Here is a 21,897-nt window from a genome sequence, read left to right on the forward strand (position 1 = left end):
TTGTCTTATGGCTCCACACTTAGGCAAGTTGTTACCTTAGCTATTCCATTTCCTATCTAGGGAGAGGTACAATCTCCCTTTCCTGAAAAATCTTACTTTTAGCATCACTTTTCCAGGAAGATCTGAATCCCCTGGATGAATTGGACCTCATAATTGTCCCACAGATTCTTCTACTTTGTATGTAGTTGTTCATTTATTTCTCTCATCCACTAGATGCCATCCTTGAAGGAAGGGACATGTCTTATTGACTTTGTATTTCTGGAACTTGGTATTGTATGTAGAACCAATCGGTCCACCCATCCATGCCTCTATCTTTCCATCCACTTATCCAAGAATGGTCCCCAAGAGAGATGAAATAGTGTGCTTAACTTGTTGGTTTTCCATATGAAATTTGTGTGTATTTCACATGGACATGAAACATACTTCTAAAGTAGAGTTTTTATTTTTCCTTGACAATAGGGATATATTGGAAGTCTTATTTAAGAGCTCATTTTTTGTGTGTTTTCCCTAGACATAAAGGGCTCTATGATACAAAGCAGACTTCTCAGAGCTACTCATGTATAGTCCCTACAAGCACACACAAGCACAATGGGAGATTATCCTGTTTGAAAGTCATGCAAGGTAAAAGATTTCTTGGATGGATGGATGGGTGGGTGGGTGGAAATGGACAGATTTGTAATTAGAACATCAGAAAACCTGATTCTATTTCCTGGGCCGGATCACACAAACTGGGCTCTGTGACTGCTTGAGTGGTGCTCAAGCTTCAGTGGATTGTTACCCAGATATGTTACCTACTCAAATACTGCTGATTGTAAAAGGGACATGTTTCTAAAGAAAGAAGGAAAACTCCCTGTGACTCCCAAGATATTGAGTCAAAAAACTGACTTGATCTGAGATGAAGAGCAGCTGTGGAGAATAAAGAGGTGCCCAGAGCATCAGTCCTACTGGACATGAGTTGGAGCAAGCTCTGAGAGTTGGTGATGGACAGAGAAGTTTGGTGTGCTGAAATCCATGGGGTTGCAAAGAGTTGGACATGACTGAGCGAACTAAACTGAACTGAAAAGGAAAGGACATTGGTTAGAGGTCAAGTCTCCATCGGCTTTGCTGTAATGGTGGACTTTTATTGAGCATTTCTTTTGTGCAAGGCATTGTACTGAGAGGTGTATATTCTTTGCGGCTCCATGGACTGTAGCCCTCTAGGCTCTTCTGTCCATGGAATTCTCTAAGCAAGAATACTGGAGTGGGTAGCCATTCCCTTCTCCAGGATATTTGTATATGGACTTATTTAACCCTTACAACAACACAATGAGATACATGTTGTTAACACCATTTTTCCAGTTAAAAACAGAGTCTCAAAGCACTTAACCCCAAATCACTCAGTTAATAAGAGGATGAGATGGGAACTGAACTCAATTCTGTCTCTAGAGACTGAACTCCCAGCCACTGTGTCTTCTGTCCTGAGGCCCATGTTTCAGAGAGGATTTCAAAACTGACCATACATGTACCATCTGAGATTGGAGTTTTAAAACGTGAATCTCCAAACTTGATGCAGGAGGCTGGGACAGATCTAACCTCCAACATGGGCGATCTAACAGGTTAGAGAGATCTAACCTCCAACTCTGACACAGAGTCTTGGCAATCACAACCACTTAAGTGAGGATAGAAAGGAGATGCTTAGAGTTTAAATGTTGTTTTCTCTCTTTTTTAATGTCTTAAGTAGCATCTTATCAGAAAGGGTTGCACTAGGAGTTTGGGATAAATGGCTGGGACACTGCCAAGAACACCTTGACTTTGGATAGGCTATGACAGGGCAGGGGCAGAAGACGTGGGTCCTTTCCACACTGAAAAGAAATCCATCTCACTATTTTTATGGGGGGAAAATTCTTTCTACACTCACAACCACCAGATATCAGGCCAGGATGGAATACCTCAAGGAGATAAAATTCTCAGCTTCTGGAAGAGCCAGATATGAGCTAAGTCTGAGAAAATGAAAATCAAGAGACCAGCAAGGAGAGGGTTAATGCAAAAAACAAACGCCGAGACACCTGAGAAGATGCTGACCTGGACAGTTCTAGTCTAGGAGACAGCCCCCGAGCTCAACTTCTGATCTTTCTTCGTATACCCTACACTCCATCCACATTGAACCATTTATGGCTTCCCAAATTCACCTTGATCTCTTTTTGTACAACACGGTGCCTTTCCCATGCCTGCCTCTCCCTTGGTCACCTGGAAAACACCTCCTTATCCTATAAAAGCTAAGCCACTGTCCTTCTCCTTAAACTGCACCCTCTCTCCCACCACTCTATCGCCTGGGTATAATTCTATTTTAACATTCAGCACATCACATCTCAACGATGTGTTTGCACGAGTTTCCTTTATGAGATTGGGAGCATCTGAGGCTAGGGTCTGTGCTTATCTCAGCCTTTATTTCACCTTTGGGCCTGACTCACAGGAAGTGTGCGTCAGTACTTGTTCGTCAAGTGAGTGAAAGAAATGGTCGATGAGGCAACCTAGATTACACAGACTGATGAAATTCAATAATTGCAATACAGATTATGTATTGTCATGGAGGTACTACAATTATGGCCTTCCTTGGATTGGCATTAGCATGCCTTGGGTATAGAATGTACCTGTTAGGTAATGTTGATACAATATGGTAGCAATAAACATTTATATGATGCTTATTGTAATGCAGGCATCATTCTAAATTCCTATATATATTAAACCATTTAACTTTCACAATCCAATGTGGTATTATAGCTATTATTATTATATGATTATAATAGCTATTATTACTATTCTCATTTTGCATCTGGGAAAGTTGAGGTACAGAGAGGTTAAATAAATTACCCAAGGCTACACAACTAAGAAGGTACGAATCTGGCAATCTAACCCAGGCAGCTTGGCTCCAGACTCTGTGCCCTTCACTATTATGCTAGGCTTTGTAAACATAGATCATTTACAGTATAATTTACAGTAGAAATTATATTTTGTATTCCAAATTTGCACTGGATAATCTCAACCTTCCTTGATATTTCATATGATGCTAGTGATTATCTCACTAATAAGTCTAAGTATTCAAGGAATAGTGCCAGTTCTAACTGGAATTAGTATTTTGCATCTATTTTCCATTTCTTTTCTAGGCATTGGTTACATTAGCAAAGGGCTTAAAAGTAAACCAAACAAGAAGGGAACAAAGGAAGGTACAAAAGAATATGCCATTCCTTTCAAAGTTCTTTCTTCTTTTCATTATGCTATGGACTGTATTTCTTTTATCACATATACCTGCCTGCATCAGCACATTTGATTTATGCAGAATGCTTCAACAGTGCATAAACTGATAAGTCTGCAGGACACCATCAACAAAAATCACATCCCTTTTTCTAACTGTACATCCTAAGAAAAACTTCAAAAGACTGCAGTTAGAAAACACTCCTGTAATTCCATTTGAGACACTGGTCCTTGGGCTGTAAAACACTGTGAAGCCTGTGTCGGTGGATTTATAGAGCCAATAAAGAATAACTTTCTCTTGTTATCAGATTGTTTGTCTCCCAGGGTTTTCCTCTGAAAGCAATAATTTTGAGATCTAGTTCATCACATCCTAAGCAGAGAAAATTCTATACATTTAAAAATAGTATTTTAACTGTGTTGACAAGGGTGTTTTAAGAAAAGCAAAGAAAGGAACCATGCTTTCCAGGCAGATAAACAGAAGAGCTCAGCTAGAGGGAGGGGGTGGCTTTTGACTAACTGGCAATGCCAAGAGGCTGGATGATTTATGATATGACCAATCCTGCCAAGGCGAGGTTAAGGGGCATCCACCCATAGAAGTATGCTACACAGCAAATGAAATACCTTATTTGAGTAATAGCCACTTGGATAAAATTCTGGATTCTAGAGCAAGGGAATTATCAAGCTCTGGATTTCAACCAATCTACATCTCAATATTTCACATAAACAGATGATATAATTGCCGCATATATATATTTCCTTTGGCACTTGCTGCTATTTTAAAATCCCAATTTGTGGTACCAGCAAGCTTTTTTAGATTCAAGGATGTGAATGCAAAACAGTTACTTTTCATTAATTTCATTCTACATGAAATTTTAAGGTTTTCATGCTTTTCGAAGGGGCACATTCATCAAAATTAGGAAAAAATATCATTATGAACAGTAATTAATATGCTTTTAAATATTGTGTCATTAGATACACATTCATGCAAAGAGGTTCTTAAAAATTTTGAAGATGAACATATCCACTTAAATGTTGGACCATTGCCCAGTTTAACTAATGGACACAAAGTAACGGATTTGCTTTACCCTCATGTTAGCCCTGAGCACAAGTCCCAACTGAGAATCATTCTTTCATTTAATAATTGATTCATTATACAAATATGCGTTGATTCTGTTGGGTGGCACCACTGTTATCCTGGGCTCTGGGACAAAGTTCTAGCTCTCACAGAGCTTACAGTTTAGAAGGGAAGACAAAGAGCTAGTTCAGCTCAGTTCAGTTGCTCAGTCATGTCCAACTTTTTGCAACCCCATGGACTGCAGCACGTCAGGCTTCCCTGTCCATCACCAACTCCTGAAGCTTGCTCAAGCTCATGTCCATCAAGTAGGTGATGCCAGCCAAACATCTCATCCTCTGTCACCCCCTTCTCCTCCTGGCTTCAGTCTTTCCCAGATTCAGGGTCTTTTCCAATAAGTCAGTTCTTCCCATCAGGTAGCCAAGGTATTGGAGTTTCAGCTTTAGCTTCAGTGCTTCCAATAAATATACAGGGTTGATTTCCTTTAGGATGGACTGGTTGGATCTCCTTGCAGTCCAAGGGACTCTCAAGAGTCTTCTCCAACACCACAGTTCAAAAGCATCAATTCTTCAGTGCCCAGCCTTCTTTATAGTCCAACTCTTACATCCATTCATGACGACTGGAAAAACCACAGCTTCGACTATATGGACCTTTGTCGTCAAACTAATGTCTCTGCTTTATAATATGCTATCTAGGTTGGTCATAGCTTTTCCTCCAAAAAGGAAGCATCTTTTAATTTTGTGGCTGCAGTCATCATCTGCAGTGATTTTGGAGCCCAAGAAAATAAAGTCTGTCACTGTTTCCATTGTTTCCCCACTTATCTACCATGAAGGGATGGGACTGGATGCCATGATCTTAGTTTTCTGAATGCTGAATTTTAAGCTAGCTTTTTCACTCTCCTCTTTCATGTTCATCAAGTCACTCTTTAGTTCCTTTTCACTTTCTGTCATAAGGGTGGTGTCATCAGCATATTTCAGGTTATTGATATTTCTCCTGGCAATCTTGATTCCAGCTTGTGCCTCATCCAGCCCAGAATTTCACATGATGTACTCTGTATATAAGTTAAATAAGCAGGGTGACAATATACAGCCTTGATGTACTCCTTTCCCAATTTGGAACCAGTCTATTGTTCCATGTCCAGTTCTAACTGTTGCTTCTTGACCTACAGATTTCTTGGGAGGCAGGTAAGGTGGTTTGGTATTCCCATCTCTTGAAGAATTGTCCAGTTTTTTGTGATACACACAGTCAAAGGCATTAGTGTAATCAATGAAGCAGAAGTAGATGTTTTTCTGGTATTCTCTTGCTTTATCTATGATCCAATGGATGCTGGCAATTTGATTTGTGGTTCCGCTGCCTTTTCTAAATCCAGCTCGAACAACTGGAAATTCTCAGTTCATGTACTGTTGAAATCTCACTTGGAGAATTTTGAGCATTACTTTGCTAGTATGTGAGATCAGCCCAATTGTGTGGTAGTTTGAACATTCTTTGACAATGTCTTTCTTTGGGATTGGAATTAAAACTGACCTTTTCCAGTCCTGTGGCCACTGCTGAGTTTTCCAAATTTGCTGGCATATTGAGTGCACATTTTCACAGCATTGTCTTTCAGGATTTGAAATAGCTCAACTGGAATTCCATCACCTTCACTAGGTTTGTCTGTAGTGATGCTTCTTAAGGCCCACTTGACTTCACATTCCAGGATGTCTGGCTCTAAGTGAGTGATCACATCATCATGGTTATCTGGGTCATGAAGATCTTTTTTGTATATTTCTCTTGTGTATTATTGCCACCTCTTCTTAATATCGTTTGCTTCTGTTAGGTCCATTTTGTTTCTGTCTTTTATTGTGCCCATCTTTGCATGAAATATTCCCTTGGTATCTCTAATTTTCTTGAAGCCATCTCTGGTCTTTCACATTCTGTTGTTTTCCTCTATTTCTTTGCATTGATCACTAAGGAAGGCTTTCTTATCTCTCCTTGCTATTCTTTGGAACTCTGCACTCAGATAAATGTATCTTTCCTTTTCTCCTTTGCCCTTTGCTTGTCTTCTTTTCTCAGCTATTTGTAAGGCCTCCTCAGACAACCATTTTGACTTTTTGCATTTCTTCTTCTTGGGGATGGTTTTGATCACTGCCTCCTAAACAATGTTACGAACCTCCTTCTATAGTTTTTCAGGCATACTGTCTATCAGATATAATCCCTTGAATCTACTCATCACTTCCACTGTATAATCGTAAGGGATTTGACTTAGGTCATACTGAATGGCCAAGTGGTTTTCCCTACTTTCTTCAATTTAAGTCTGAATTTGCAATAAGGAGTTCATGATCTGAGCCACAGTCAGCTCCTGGTCTTGTTTTTGCTGACTGTATAGAGCTTCTCCATTTTTGGCTGGAAAGAAAAAAATTCGTCTGATTTTGGTATTTACCATTTAGTAATGTTGATGTGTAGAGTTGTCTCTTGTGTTGTTGGAAGAGGGTGTTTGCTATGACCAGTGCATTTTCTTGGCAAAACTCTGTTAGCCTTTGCTCTGCTTCATTCTGTACTCCAAGGCCAAACTTGCCTGTTACTCCAGGTATCTCTTGACTTCCTACTTTTGCATTCCAGACCCCTATGATGAAAAGAACATCTTTTGGAGGGGTTAGTTCTGGAAGGCCTTGCAGGTCTTCACAGAACCATTCAGCTTCAGCTTCTTGGGCATTGGTGGTTGGGGCATAGACTTGGATTACTGTGATGTTGAATGTTTCTCTTTGGAAAGGAACAGAGATCATTCTGTCATTTTTGAGATTGCATCCAAGTACTGCATTTTGGACTCCATTGTTGACCATGATGGCTACTCCATTTCTTCTAAGGGATTCTTGCCCACAGTAGTAGATATAATGGTCATACGGATTAAATTTGCCCATTTCATAAATAGCTAAGCTAAGAAAATAAATATAGTCTATGATAGCAGGTAGGAGACTTACTACTCAAAGTGTGGTCTAGGGACCAGCAGCGTTGGCATCACCTAGGAGCTTGCTGGAAATGGAGCACCTCAAGCCCCATCTCACACCTGCTCAACCAGAATCTGCGGTTTAAGTTCTTTATGTTCGTTCAGTATCTTGAAGGTGAAGAAGTGTTGATGTTGGACAGCCACTTCCAATCCTGGGTGTGTATGTTAGAACCACCTGAGGAGAATGTGGATTTAAGTGGTCTGGAGAGGGTTCCAGGTGGTAGGGTGTTTTACAGTCCTCCCAGGAGATTCTTATGTGTGGTTAGCTGAGGACCACTGAAGTAGTTTGTATTCTGGGTGCAAGGGTAAGCCCCTGAGGACTGGGATTAGTGAGTCATGTGACCTGATTTACATAAAGAAGAAATTCTTAACATCACAGTGACGGCTGAGCTGTTATCTTTCACCTCTGTGTCTGACGTAATGACACCCACTCTGCAAGGTAGTGACCAGAACATGATGCGGCCACCATATTGAGCTCCAAGGTCAAACCTCATACACTTTGCTGGTTCACAGGCAGTAGATAACTCCATCTGAGGAGAGGCAACCACAAGGACATCCACATACAAACCAAGATTAGAGCCAGATGCAGACACTGTCTCTCGTTACATACCTGGGGACCTTTACTTCCCAGATTTCCTTTTTCTCCTTTCACACCAGCTTCTCCTCTTGGACCCTACATATAGAGAATTAACGTTATTTTCTCCCAAAAAGAGAACATTAGAATATTAACTTGAATATTAAAAATGGAAATGCTAAGTCAGTAACATGGACAGCAATTGAAAAGAAAACTCCATTCATGCCTTTGGTTCTGTCTTGATCAGTCAAGTTCTCCTTCTCTCCAAGGCATAAGGGTCCAAATCTAGTGACTAAATGGCTTGGCATTTTCAGTCAAAGTGAAGAAACACTGAACAGCTAAAATTTCCAGTATTGCTTTATAATTATCCTAAAGGATCTTTGTACTAAAATTCATGGATGTTATTTTAAAAGTAATTTTTACTTATGTAAATCTGAAACTGGAATAATTAAGTGGATTTTCTATTTAATAACTACACTAAAGATTGGTCATAAATAAGACATAGCACATTGTAAGACAAGATTTAGATAATTGTACATCTGGAGTATTATGTTTTCTATTAATTTTGGATTCCATATGTTATGCAGAGAAACCTTCACACTGTGTTTGGCTTTTTTATCTCATTTTAAATTATGTCATAAAAAAGCAACAGCCTATAAAATGGATGAGGAGATGTAGTATTACTTGTTTAGCATGAAATAAAGCCAGCCAACCTATTGAAATGATTCCCTACAATCCCAGTGGCAAATATTCTCACTTGAAGGTAAGAAAAGTGAACAATCCTCAGCTGCCAAGTAAGACAAACAAAAGCAATCAAGCTAGAAAGCAATAAGAGGTCCAAGGAGTAGACTGTTTACTGCTCTGAAATGTGGATTAACTTTCTCCTCTGATGTTTAAGGATATTTTGCCCAACTTCCATGCAGCAAGCTGACAACATATAGAAGTTACTTCCCGCCCCCCCACCCTTTTTTTTTTTTAGCTACATAGATTACAACCTTGAAAAGCTGCAGGATCATTGCTGTCCTACATTTGCCAAAGGTCAAATTTACTTCTCAAGACTTCAAAAGTAAAAATTCAGAGAGAAAAAAAATATTTTACTGTCTTATTCTTGACCTTTTTTCAGCATTTCTGAGGACTTCCCTTCCCTTCTCATGATTGCTTTAGGCTACATTTTGCTCTTTCTGGCATGTTTCCTTACCCCTCATGTAAGCAGTGTTAAGAGCCAACCATGGCTTGTTCTTTGCAAAGGAAAAAGTGCTTGAGGCAGCTCCCTAGAGAAGTGAGCTAGAAAAGATGACTATACATCACCCCCACTGAAGATCTCTTTGCTAGGGTAGAGCCAATTTTTCTACATTACAAGCATCCAGATACATAGCTAAATTGACCAAAATTCCCAGTTTTGAGGCCCAGCATTTTATTTGGCTCAAGGTCTCCCTAGGATTCACTAGTCAGCCTGGATCATTATACAGAGACTGCTGCCCAGAGTTCATTTCCTTTTCACCTCCTGACCGGGAAAAACTCTTTATAAATATTGTAAGTTCAAATATATCACCAACATGTACAAACGCTGTACAAGTCAAGACTGTGTTGCTTCCTTATTTCATTACTCTGAATCACTTGAAACATCTGTACTTTTGCAAGGAGGTTGTATTCTATTAAGGTTCAGATTCTTCTTTCTGTTCTCATAGCCTGATTAGTCTTGTTACGTACCTGAGGGCCCTTAAGTCCCAGTGACCCTGCAAGTCCATCTGGACCTGGGATGCCTGGTTTCCCCTATGGGGAGGGAAAATCAAACTGTTAACATTGTTTTCTGAGAAACTTTGTCTTCTTTATGTGCAAGTTTCTAAATTTTTTTTTTATTCATAATGGCGATGCAGGATCTTTGAAAAATAAATGTAAATACAAGAAGGGAAACAAAACTCTTCTATAATCTCATCAAGGGGAGATAACCACAGCTTAATATGTTGGTGTATTTACTTTCATTCTTCATACACCTCATGCGTGTGTGCATATGCACACACAAACACACAAACACTCCCTTCTTTGCCTGTAACACTGGTTATATACTGTACCAAACTTGGGTGTTGAACTAAAACAACTCACAACTTACTTCATTCACATTTTCTTAAAAGATCTCCATGCATCTATCTTACATTATATTCATATTCAAATACCTAAATATCTAGGGATCAAAAGTTGAGCATTCCCTTCACATTGCCTTTGAACTGTGTCACAGATAAGAATTTCAAATAAGATTAAAATGTTTAATTTAGAAAATTGGATAGCCTACATTTATGTCTCAGTCGTTACACAGATGAGATTAACTATCCCTCACTGATGCCTTTTCCTAGAAATAATAAAGAGGAAATTTCTCAACACTTTCTCCCTCCAATCTCATCTCATTCACTTCATGCTATTTTTTTTTTTTTTGGATTTGCTATCCATTTTGTTGCAATCTAACTTTGAAAAGTATGTGTGTGTGTGTGTGTGTAGCATCTGTGGATAGTAAATTCTTAGTCTTTGTCTACCTGGAAATGTCTTATAATCACTCATAGTATAGCTAGGTATAAAATTGTAGGTTATTTTTCTTCTGCACTTGCAAAACATTACTTTGTTGTTTTTGGCAAGTATTATTGTTGAGCAGCGGAGAAGGCAATGGCACCCCACTCCAGCCAGTACTCTTGCCTGGAAAATCCCATGGACGGAGGAGCCAGGTAGGCTGCAGTCCATGGGGTTGCGAAGAGTCAGACATGACTGAGTGACTTCACTTTCACTTTTAACTTTTCACTTTCATGCATTGGAGAAGGAAATGGCAACCCACTCCAGTGTTCTTGCCTGGAGAACCCCAGGGACGGGGGAGCCTGGTGGGCTTCCGTCTATGGGGTTGCAGAGTCGGACATGACTGAAGCGACTTAGCAGCAGCAGCAGCATTGTTGAGCAGAAGCTTTCTGCAATTCTAATTGGTTATTCCTTTCATGGGTAAAAATGCTTTTTCTCTCTGGCAGTGTTTGCGATGTTTCCTTAACATTCGTGAGTTTTACCATGATGTGATTGTGAATGGATTTATTATTTATCCTTATTGTATTTTTAATCTGAGGATGTGTGCTTCTTCAATTTTGTAAAATTCTAAATCATCTAATTCTAATTCTAAATTCTAATTCTAATTCTAAATTCTAATTCTAATTCTAAATCTAATTCTAATTCTCTTTTATAAATATTGTAAGTTCATGTATAATATCTCACCAACATGTACAAAGGGATATGATATGATAGCTGGCATGGTCAACTTTTGAATAAAACATTCAGATTACCCAATTTGTATTAAAGTTTTATTGTACTCTCTTGGTTAAAAAGGGGTTTATGTAAATTATGAATAAGGTTTAAGAGTTAACTGAACAAAAATTTGAAAGAAAGGAGTGTGTGTGTGTATGTGTGTGTAGCATCTGTGGACAGTAAATTCTTGGTCTTTGTCTATCTGGAAATGTCTTATAATCACTCATAGTACAGCTAGGTATAAAATTGTAGGTTATTTTTCTGAAAACAACCTGAATTACTAGAGTTTGCATTTGAAATCCAAACAAAGTTAAACTTAATACTAATTGGGCCAAGTATTATTTATTATCTTTAATATTTATAGTTTTTTTTTTTTATCAAAGTGCCCATATTTAATTGTCTCTAAAGATCTGAGTTAAGTTATAGCCTAAAAGTTTTCTCAAATTTGATTCCACAACCAATATTATCAAAAAGCAAAATAAATCTAGACTTTCCAAAGGCTTTATTCAGGCTCCTTGACTGGACACACATTGTTTATCATTGCCAGTTTAGAAAATAAAAAAATAAAAGAAAGATCTCTGTACCTGTGGGCCTGTATGTCCCCTCTGGCCATGAGCTGCCTACAATAGGGGAAAAAGTAGATATCATTAACCCTGAAAAATTCTTTCTAAAGTTTAACTTAAATTAATAACAGACCCCTTGGGGCATCGACATTAAAACAAAAAGTTACCACATACTGCTTTAAAGTACTGACTGCACCATGAAAACAAAATATTGCCAACTCTGAATTTCTATCCTAGGGCAACAGATGAGTAAAACTGTAGACAATGTAAATCTATACATACTTGTTGGAACAGACTGTCGTCAGCAATTCATCCTCTACTAAATTACTACTAGAACTTAGCATAAGCACCAAAATTGGCTGACTCGAATTGTGTCCAAAATGCTACCAAGTAAGCCAGAAATTAAGTGTAGAAATGGCCAAAAGGCAGGAACCCAGAGGAAACACTAGGAGAATTCATCAACATTATTATAGATTGACTTCAGAAGCTATTGATAGCAAAACTAATTTTATCCCTCTTCCCCTTCAAGAAGTCAGATATGCTTACCTGTCAAAAATGAAAAATCAACTTAAGCACTCAAGGTTACTCAATTTAGTATGTTAACAAAATACTTGATCAAAAAAAAAAAAAGTCTAGACTAAATGGATTTTTCCTGCTGCTCTCATGTATAAAGTGAAAATCTGAGTATTTCTAGATCAATATTTCATAAACCTGGGAATCAAGAGACAAAGACATTTTATTGTCTAACTCAGATTAGAGCATGACTGATATCCAGGATTTGTAAAATTCAATACATATCAGACATTTTTGTGATGGAAATTTATTTGAGATAGTCAAGTCAAATTTCTATGTGAGGCTGGTCTCAAAAATTTTAAATTCTTCTAATTATATTTCAGTGAAAACCTCTTGCTATTTAGGAAAGACACTATGTGTCTGGGGATATGATTAGAGGCCTATTTCTTTAACACCAAATGATGAATGTCAAAACGTCCATATCAGAGGGATGAAGAGCAGTTTTCTCTACTCCTTTCACACAAGGATTTATCTTTTCTGGTTCAATTCACAGCAATTTCATTCAGAAAAATATCTATCCAACATCTACTATCCACAAAGTATATAGGATGGGAACCATAGGATCATAAAGGTGACATAAAGTTCTTGACCTCAGAAGGACCTCACCACTTGGGTTAGTGGGGAGGAGATAAATACTACAAGTATTTACAAGACAGAATATATCAGATGCTGTAAGAAAGGGGAAGACAGAAATATGGGTTTCTCCCAATTGAAAAATGACTTAATAGACATTTCTCCAAAGAAGAAAAATAGATGGCCAATAGGCACATGAAAAGATGCTCAACATCACTAATTACTACAGGAATGCAAATTAAAATTAGAATGAGACACACTTCACACCATTGGATCATAGAAAAAGCAAGGGAGTTCCAGAAAAACATCTACTTTTGCTTCACTGACTGCTCTAAAGCTTTTGACTGTGTGGATCACAACAAACGGTAGAACATTCTTAAAGATATGGACATACCAGAGCATCTTACCTGCTTCCTGAGAAATGTGTATGCAGGTCAAGAAGCAACACTTAGAACTGGACATGGAACAATGGACTGGTTCCAAATTGGGGAAGGAGTATGTCAAGCCTGTATATTGTCACCCTGCTTATTTAACTTACATGCAGAGTATATCATGTGAAATGCTGGGCTGGATAAAGCACAAGCTGGAATCAAGAATGCTGGGAGAAATATCAATAACCTGAGATACACAGATTACACCACCCTTATGACAGAAAGTGAAGAGGAACTAAAGAGTGTCTTGATGAAGGTGAAAAAGGAGAGTGGAAAAAGCTGGCTTAAAACTCAACATTCAAAAAGCTAAGATCATGGCATCCAGTCACATCACTTCATGGCAAATAGATGAGCAAACAATGGAAACAATGACAGACTTTATTTTGGGGGCTCCAAAATCACTGCAGACGGTGACTGTAGCCATGAAATTAAAAGATGATTGCTCCTTGGAAGAAAAGTTATGACCACAGCACAGTGTATTAAAAAGCAGAGACATTACTTTGTTGACAAAGGTCCATATAGTCAAAGCTATGGTTTTTCCAGTAGTCATGTATGTATGGATGTGAGAATTGGACCACAAAGAAGGCTGAATGTCAAATAATTGATGCTTCTGAACTATGGTGTTGAGAAGATTCTTCAGAGTCCCTTGGACTGCAAGGAGATCAAACCAGTCGACCTTGAAGGAAATCAATCCTGAATATTCAGGACTGATGCTGAAGCTTTGGCCACCTGATGCAAAGAACTTACTCATTGGAAAAGACCCTGATGCTGGGAAGACTGAAGGCGGGAGGAGAAGGGGATGACAGAGGATGAGATGGTTGGATGGCATCACTGACTCAATGGACATGAGTTTGAGTAATCTCTGGGAGATGGTGAAGGACAGGGGAGTCTGGTGTGCTGCAGTCCATGTGGCTGCAGAGTCAGACACAACTGAGTGACTGAACAACAACCACTTCACACCAGGCAGAATGGCCATCATTAGAAAATCTACAAATAACAAATGCTGTGGAGAGAGACTGTGGAGAAAGGCTGTGGAGAATAGGAAACCCTCCGACCCTGTTAGTGGGAATGTAAATTGATGCAGCTACAATGCAGAACAATGTGGAGGTTCCTCAAGAAACTAAAAATCAAGCTGCCAGATGATCCAGCAGTCCTATTCCTGGGCATATATTTAGACAAAACTATAAGTTCAAAAGCATATGTACCCCAATGTTCATTGTAGCACTATTGATAATAGCCAAGACATGGAAGTGAGCTGAAGGTCTATTGACAGATGAACAGAAACAGACATGGTACATGTATACAATGGAATATTAGCCATAAAAAAGAATGAAATAATGCCATTTGCAGCAACATGGATGGACTAGAGATTATCATACTAAGTGAGGTAAGTCAGAAAAAGAAAGGCAAATACCATATGGTATCATTTATGTGTGGAATCTAGAAGTGGAGACAAATGAATATATCTGTGGAACAGAAACAGACTCATAGACATAGAGAATAGACTCATGATTGCCAAGGGGGAGGGCATTTGGGGGAGTGATGGGCTGGGAGTTTGGGATTATCAGATGCAAACTATTGTATATAGAATGGGTAGAAAACAAGATCCTATTTTGTAGCACAGGGAACTATATTCAACATCCTGTAATAAAACATAATGGAAAGGAATACGAAAAGGAATATACATATATACACGTATACATATAACTGAATTACTTTGCTGTACAGCAGAAATAAATACAACAATCAACTGTATTTCCACAAAATAAAGTAAAACCTCTAAAAATAAAATAGTTGGCCAATATCTGTCATCATGTGTGGCTTGAAGTTGTGGTCATTTTTTGTTAATTCATCTTAAATTTCTTTTATTGTTTTTGGTGAGTTGCATAGAAGTGGAGTAGTATAAAAAAAAATCCCTTGACTTTACCATCTTTAGGTGGAATTCTGCTTTTACTCCTAAATGACACTGCTGAATCTATAACTCAAGAAGGGGCCATATTTCTCAGGAGTTGTGTAGTTTAGCTAATACATGGTGATATTGCCTTATCCTCCAGAGAGATTATAGCCTCTATAAAGTAAGAAAAGTTCATCTCCCATGCCAGGATTTTTTGGATGATATTCTTTAAGTTCAAAATACTTTCCTGGGGTATGTAAACTGGCTACACCCTGTTAGAAAGTAAAATAAATAGCAAATGTACTTTTAAAAATCTTTAGATGCATTAGAAAGGGCTTTCCCACCAATTAAATTCTGCAGGTTTTAAACATAATCCCTGTTCTTATTTTTCTCTGTCTTACAAAGAAGAAAAGCATGTTCCAACATATAAAAATATTTTCCTGTTGGAGTATAATAGCTGGTTTTATGAACTTCTGCTCAGAAAATACAATGCATAATAATGCAATGTGTTAAACTAGTTTTTATTTGTCCTCAAATTTAAAACATTAAAATTGTATTACTTTCAGATGTACAACATAATGATTCCATATATGTATATATTGCAAGAAGACCATCATTCAGCTAATAAATCTAGTTAACATCTATCCCTACATGTAGTGGGCAGGGAGGGATGAAGGAAGTCAGAAAAGGCTGGATAACTAAATAAAGAATGGAAAGAAAGCGTTGCACCATAAGAAGAGACATAGGGTCCTAGTTCAGAACCCAATGCAGGCATTTAAATATATTTTATTGAAGTTATATTTTCTTAATGGATAAAGATTTTATTTTATAATGTCAATTCTTTTCCAAGAAGTCAAGCACAGAAACTCTTATACTTATTGAAAAAAATAACAAGAAAGATCCCAAAAGGTTTCATAAGCAAGTGACCTAATTTTGCCCTCAGATATGTTTTTATAGGCATATATTAGAAGATAGCCTGGAGAAGGAAATGGCAACCCTCTCCAGTATTCTTGCCTGGAGAATCCCATGGAGGGAGGAGCCTGGTAGGCTACAGTCCATGGGATTGCAAAGAGTTGGACACGACTGAGCGACATCACTTTCACTTTCACTTATTATATATAATCTCTTTAGCGGTACAGTGTCCTCAAAAAACTTAAATATAGAAATACCATATCTTCCAGAAATTCCACTTCTGGGTATTTATCCAAAGGAAACAAAAGCACAAACTCGAAAAGATATACCCACCACGTGTGTGTACATATGTGTGTATATACACACCGTGGAATACTATTCAGTCATGAAAAAGAAGGAAATCTTGCCACTTGTGACAACATGGATGGACCTTGAAGGCACTAGTGTTAATTGCTCAGTCGTGACTGACTCTTTGCAACCCCATGGACTGTAGCCCACCAGGATCCTGTCTCCATGGGATTCTCCAGGCAAGAATACTGGAGTGGGGAGCCATTCCCTTCTCCAGGGGATCTTCCCAACCTAGGGGTCGAACCCAGGTCTCCTGCATTGCAGGAGGATTCTTTACCATCTGAGCTATAGGGGAGTCCTGAAGATATTACACTAAGTGAAATAAATCAGAAAAAGACCAATACCCTATGATCTCACTTATATGTGGTATCTTAACATAACAAATAAACCAACCAGCTAAACTCATAGATACAGAGAACAGAGCTGAGGAGTGGGGGGTAGTGTGAAATGGGTAAAAGGAATCAAAAGGCATAAACTTCCAGTTAGAAAATAAATAAGTCATGGGATTTAATGTATAGCATGATAGCTCAGTTGGTAAAGAATCTGTCTGCCATGCAGGAGACCCCAGTTCTATTCCTGGGTGGGGAAGATCCCCTGGAGAAGGGATAGGCTACCCACTCCAGTATTCCTGGGCTTCCCTGGTGGCTCAACTGATAAAGAATCTGCCTGCAATGTGGGAGACCTGGGTTCAACCCCTGGTTGGGAAGATGCCCTGGAGAAGGGAAAGGCTACCCACTCCAGTATTCTGGCCTGGAAAATTCCATGGGCTAGTCCATGGGGTCGCAAAGAGTTGGCTACGACTGAACGACTTTCACTTCACTTCACTTCACATGGTAACTGTCGTCAATAATAGCATGTTGCTGTGTAGTTGCTGCATTGTGTCCGATTCTTTTGCGACCCCATGGACTATAGCCCACCAGGCTCCTCTCTCTATGGGATTTCCCAGGCAAGAATACTGGAGTGGGTTGCATTTCCTTACCCAGGGGATCTTCCTGACCCAGGAATTGAACCTGCGTTTCCTGCATTGGCAGGCAGATTCTTTATTGCTGAGCTACTAGGGAAGCCCAATAATACTATATTGTATATTTAAAAGTTGCTAAGAGAGTAGAAGGGCTTTCCTGGTGGCTCAGTGGTAAAGAATCCGCCTGTCAGTGCAGGAGACATGGGTTTAATCCCTGGGTTAGGAAGATCCCCTGGAGAGGGAAATGGTAACCCTCTTCAGTATTCTTTTTTTTTTCCTTCAGTATTCTTGCCTGGGAAATCCCATGGACAGAGGAGTCTGGTGGGCTACAGTCCATGGGATCATAAAAGAATTGGACACAACATAGCAACTACACAACAACAGAGCAGATCTTAAAACGTTTTCATCACAAGAAAAAAAGAATCATAACTATGTGTGGTGATGGATGTTAACTAGACTTACTAGCTGAATGGTGATCATCTTGTAATATATACATACATGGAATCATTGTGTTGTACATCTGAAACTAATATAATATTGTCTATCAATTACATCTCAGTAAAATATATATTTATAACATTTAAAAATTTAGCACAAATAAACACTAGTTTAATATATTGCATTCATTATGCATTCTGTTTTCTGAGGAGAAATTCACAGAACCATATATTGTAGTTCATCCAAGAAAATATGTTTATATCTTGGAACACATTCCTCTTCTTTGCGAGTCAGAGAAAATGGAAAGGAGACCAGAGCAGTCGCATCAGGACTGACTTTTCTAAGCAGTCATAAAACTTGGCAGAGGAAAGGAGCCTTGGACTTCAAACCTCCGTGGGCCTAGTGAGCAGGCCAGACTTTGACTACTCTTCCCCTAGTTGGCTACTCTTGCGTTCTCCTTGGGCAGCGCTTTCCTCCGATGTGGTAATTTCCCCTGCAGCCAGCGCCGTCTGGCCTTGGCTTCAGGCCCTTCCTGCCTCCTTTGCCAGCTCCGCCCTGAGTCAGTTTCCCCAGGGTAGTAAGTCCCGGGGAACCGCCCCACATCAGCCATTTCATCACCCCACTTCAGGCTCCTCCAGAGCGGCCACTTGGCCTCTGTGGGTCCTTACTGTCTTCCTTCTGGAGCCGGGAGTTCCAGGGGGCCCTGGCTGGCCTCTTCTCCCCTGTCAAAAGAACAGACACAGGTGTGACAGTAAGGACACGGCACTGATGAGTGCGCTCCTCAACACCCGCTTGTGTTCCCGGGAGGGTGGATGCGGACACACAGGTTAGACGTCCTCCCTGAGGGATGAGGCCCTAACCCACCGGTCACAAACGACACCTCTCTGTGTGCATGATGTGGCCTCCTCTGCTCATCACCACCGTCTAACTTGTGTTTGGGCTTTTAGTTAAGAGTATTTCAATCAAACTGTCCCCGCTGCGTTGCCATAGAATCATCCGTGGCTGCAACTTGTGTGAATTTCTCTCCTGCAACTTCCTGTTCTGTCTGGCTAGCCTGTGTAACAGCCTAATTATAACCCTAATCTGAATAAAATCTCCCAATACACATCCTCCCAAGGTAGGAAAAGGGGACATAGAGTCTATAACAAGACACACACTGGCCACTTAATAAAAAATGACAGGTAACATTCTCTGGAAGTTTATGATGTGGAAGGCTCTGTTTTTAATTCCCACATCCCTTTCCAAAGTAGGCTACTTGTCCAGTTTTGAAGATGAGAAAGCAGAGGCTTGTAGAAAGTAGCTGAGGCCACAGAGCGGCTAAGGAACAGAGCCTGAAATGGAGGCTGGGCCTTTTCCCAAAGGGCTTTCTCACAGGTGGGGTCACCAAAGAACTTCCCCACCATGAATCCAGTGACACACATTTTCCAGAAAATTGTTTTCTGGAAAGTTCTGAAAAACAAGCTTACATGATCAGATTTAGATGCATGCTATCCCATAAGACTAATCTCTAGAGACTTGCCTTGAGAGTGCAGCCTCTAGATATCTACCAGATCTTATTCTCTCTCTGCTTCTTTTTTTTTTTTTTTTTAATCAGGTACCAAGTATAATATGATATCTTTTTAGGACATGTGTCCTCTGGATTCTGGGAAGGCCTGGAGTTCTTTTCCTAGTGCTTTCTATCAGCTAGCCCTACATTTTAAATCAGAGGTTAGATCTTTGCATCAGATTCAGAAGAGAGAATGTGTCTTAAGTTCCAGTGTAGCAAATAAGAAGGAATAAAAGAATCTTTCTGCTTCTAAAAAATAGATTCTCTGTATCAGGTATATTCACTCTGATTCCAAGTTTTTTATACGCATTTCATATTCTATCACTAAAACCCTGAGCCCACCATTGTCACATATTTACAAAGTTACTTCCAAAAGCCCACAGTTACCTGTCTTCCAAGTTCTCCTTTCAAGCCCTTGGGTCCCTCTATGCTATTGTCAAATCCAGGAACTCCCTAAAAAATAGAAAATAATAGGCTTTGAACATTTCTCCTTAAAAATGTAATATGGTTGTAACATACCTGGTCACCCCCCAAAAAGTGACAAGAGAAGGTTAACCCATTTGAAAGCAGAAGTAGGCTAAATTATAAATGGCTTATAAATGTCTTCCTTTCCTCCCAAGCTCTGCATTAGCAGGAGAGCATGGAGACCTAAGGCAAGCACGTGGGGCCCAAGTGAGAGCTCGTGATGGAACACACAGCTGAGGAGGCAGGGAGACATGAGTTGTGTTTAGGGCAACTCCTATCCTGGGTCTGGAGGTGTTTCCTTCTTGCTACTACCCTCTTTCTCTTAGCTTCCGGTCTTGATTCTTGTGGCCTCAGCAACTTTATATTTGAGGGTTGGTAGATTTTACCCCCCCACACCCTGCCCTTGGGGAAGGCAAAGTTTTTTTTTCATCCGTTTGTTTTTATTGAAGTCTAGTTGATTTCCAAGAGTGTGTTAGTTTCAGGTGTACAGCAGAGTGATTCAGTTATATATATATATATGTGTGTATTCTTTTTCAGATTTTTTTCTCTTATAGATTATTACAAGATATTGAGTAGAGTTCTCTGTGCTATATAGCAGGTCCTTGTTGTTTATCTACATTATACATAGAAGTGTGTATATCTGAGTGCTGAAGAATTGATGCTTTAAAACTATACTGCTGGAGAAGACTTTGGAGAGACCATTGGACAGCAAGGAGATCAAACCAGTCAATCCTAAAGGAAATCAATTCTGAATATTCATTGGAAGGACTGATGCTGAAGCTCCAATACTTTGGCCACCTGATGCAAAGGGTTGACTCATTGGAAAAGACCCTGATGCTGGGAAAGATTGAAAGCAGGAGGAAAAGAGGGCAATAGAGGATGAGATGGTTGGATGGCATCACCGACTCAGTGGATGAGTTTAAGCAACCTCTGGGAGATAGTGAAGGACAGGGAAGCCTGGTGTGTGGCTGTCCATGGGGTCACAAAGAGTCAGACATGACTTAGCAAGTGACCAGTACATACTGTGTGTATGTTAATCCCAAACTCCTAATTTATCCCCACTCTGCCTTCGCCTTTGGTAACCATACATTTGTTTTTGATGGCTGTAGGTCAATTGTAAATAAGTTCATTTGTATCATTTTTTTTAGATTACCCATATAAGTTATATCATATGATATTTATCTTTCTCTGGCTTACCTCACTTAGTATGATAAACTCTAGGTCCATCCATATTGCTGCAAATGGCATTTTTTTATGACTGAGTAATATCAAAGGCAAAGGTTTGTAATGGGTTCTGCCCCAAGAACATGAGGACTCCAAACAGCGCTGAGGGCTTTATTTGCCACACACACTCTCTTTCTCCTCCTGGGTCCCTGGACACCTTCTAACACCATTGGCTTATTCCTACTTTTCTGGTTTTCAGAAAGTCTTGGAATCTTGAGTTTTTCTCAATATTTATACAGATGTTCTAGCAGGAGCACTGGAAACAGGCACACATTATGGGATGTTATCCTAGGCAGGTCAAACTGAAAGCTTTCTCCCTTGGGTAGTTCAGACCACAAACAGAGCAGCCATGATGCCCAGATGATCAACTGAACCTGCCAATTCATCAGTAAATGAAGAGGGGAGGGCAACTATCCAGTCCTGCTGATAGCCAGCTGTCTGGCTGCTTGGCTGATAGCAGACTAGATGACCTTCATCAACCAGTAAGTAATTTGAGATCACCAACAGGACCATAGCATCATTCCAGATACTTTGGAACCTTTTTAAACATGCAGTTTCTATACTCACAGGGCTTATAGGCTGACAGAGTGAAAAACAAAACAAAACAAAACAAAACATAGGCTTAGAATTTATTTTACAACTGTTAGCACTAAAACTTACATGAATAATTATTTCTCTTCCCCACATACCAAAGCCAAAGATTATTTCCTTACATCTTCTGTTTTATTCTTATTTAATATTTATCTGATGAATTACAATATTAAAGAGTTATATCTTCATTAGAACAGCAAGGAAGAAAAAGGAAGGTAAAGTCCCAAATTTTCTTCCACTGGGTA

At 39.4% G+C, this 21,897-nt stretch overlaps 1 protein-coding gene across 1 annotated transcript in view; it reads right to left on the reverse strand.

Moving 5' to 3' along the window:
- Positions 1-21,897, reverse strand: part of LOC129644332 (collagen alpha-6(VI) chain-like) — a 169,226-nt gene that overhangs the window by 52,037 nt on the left and 95,292 nt on the right. The window contains exons 19-23 of the mRNA XM_055569956.1: positions 19,760-19,825; positions 18,495-18,548; positions 11,718-11,753; positions 9,571-9,633; positions 7,897-7,959 (exon numbers count right to left, since the gene is read on the reverse strand). Of these exons, the coding sequence (XP_055425931.1) occupies positions 7,897-7,959; positions 9,571-9,633; positions 11,718-11,753; positions 18,495-18,548; positions 19,760-19,825 (282 nt within the window). The remainder of the gene's footprint in view (positions 1-7,896; positions 7,960-9,570; positions 9,634-11,717; positions 11,754-18,494; positions 18,549-19,759; positions 19,826-21,897) is intronic.

Source organism: Bubalus kerabau, chromosome 2, assembly GCF_029407905.1.
Source record: "Bubalus kerabau isolate K-KA32 ecotype Philippines breed swamp buffalo chromosome 2, PCC_UOA_SB_1v2, whole genome shotgun sequence".
Taxonomy (NCBI): domain Eukaryota; kingdom Metazoa; phylum Chordata; class Mammalia; order Artiodactyla; family Bovidae; genus Bubalus; species Bubalus kerabau.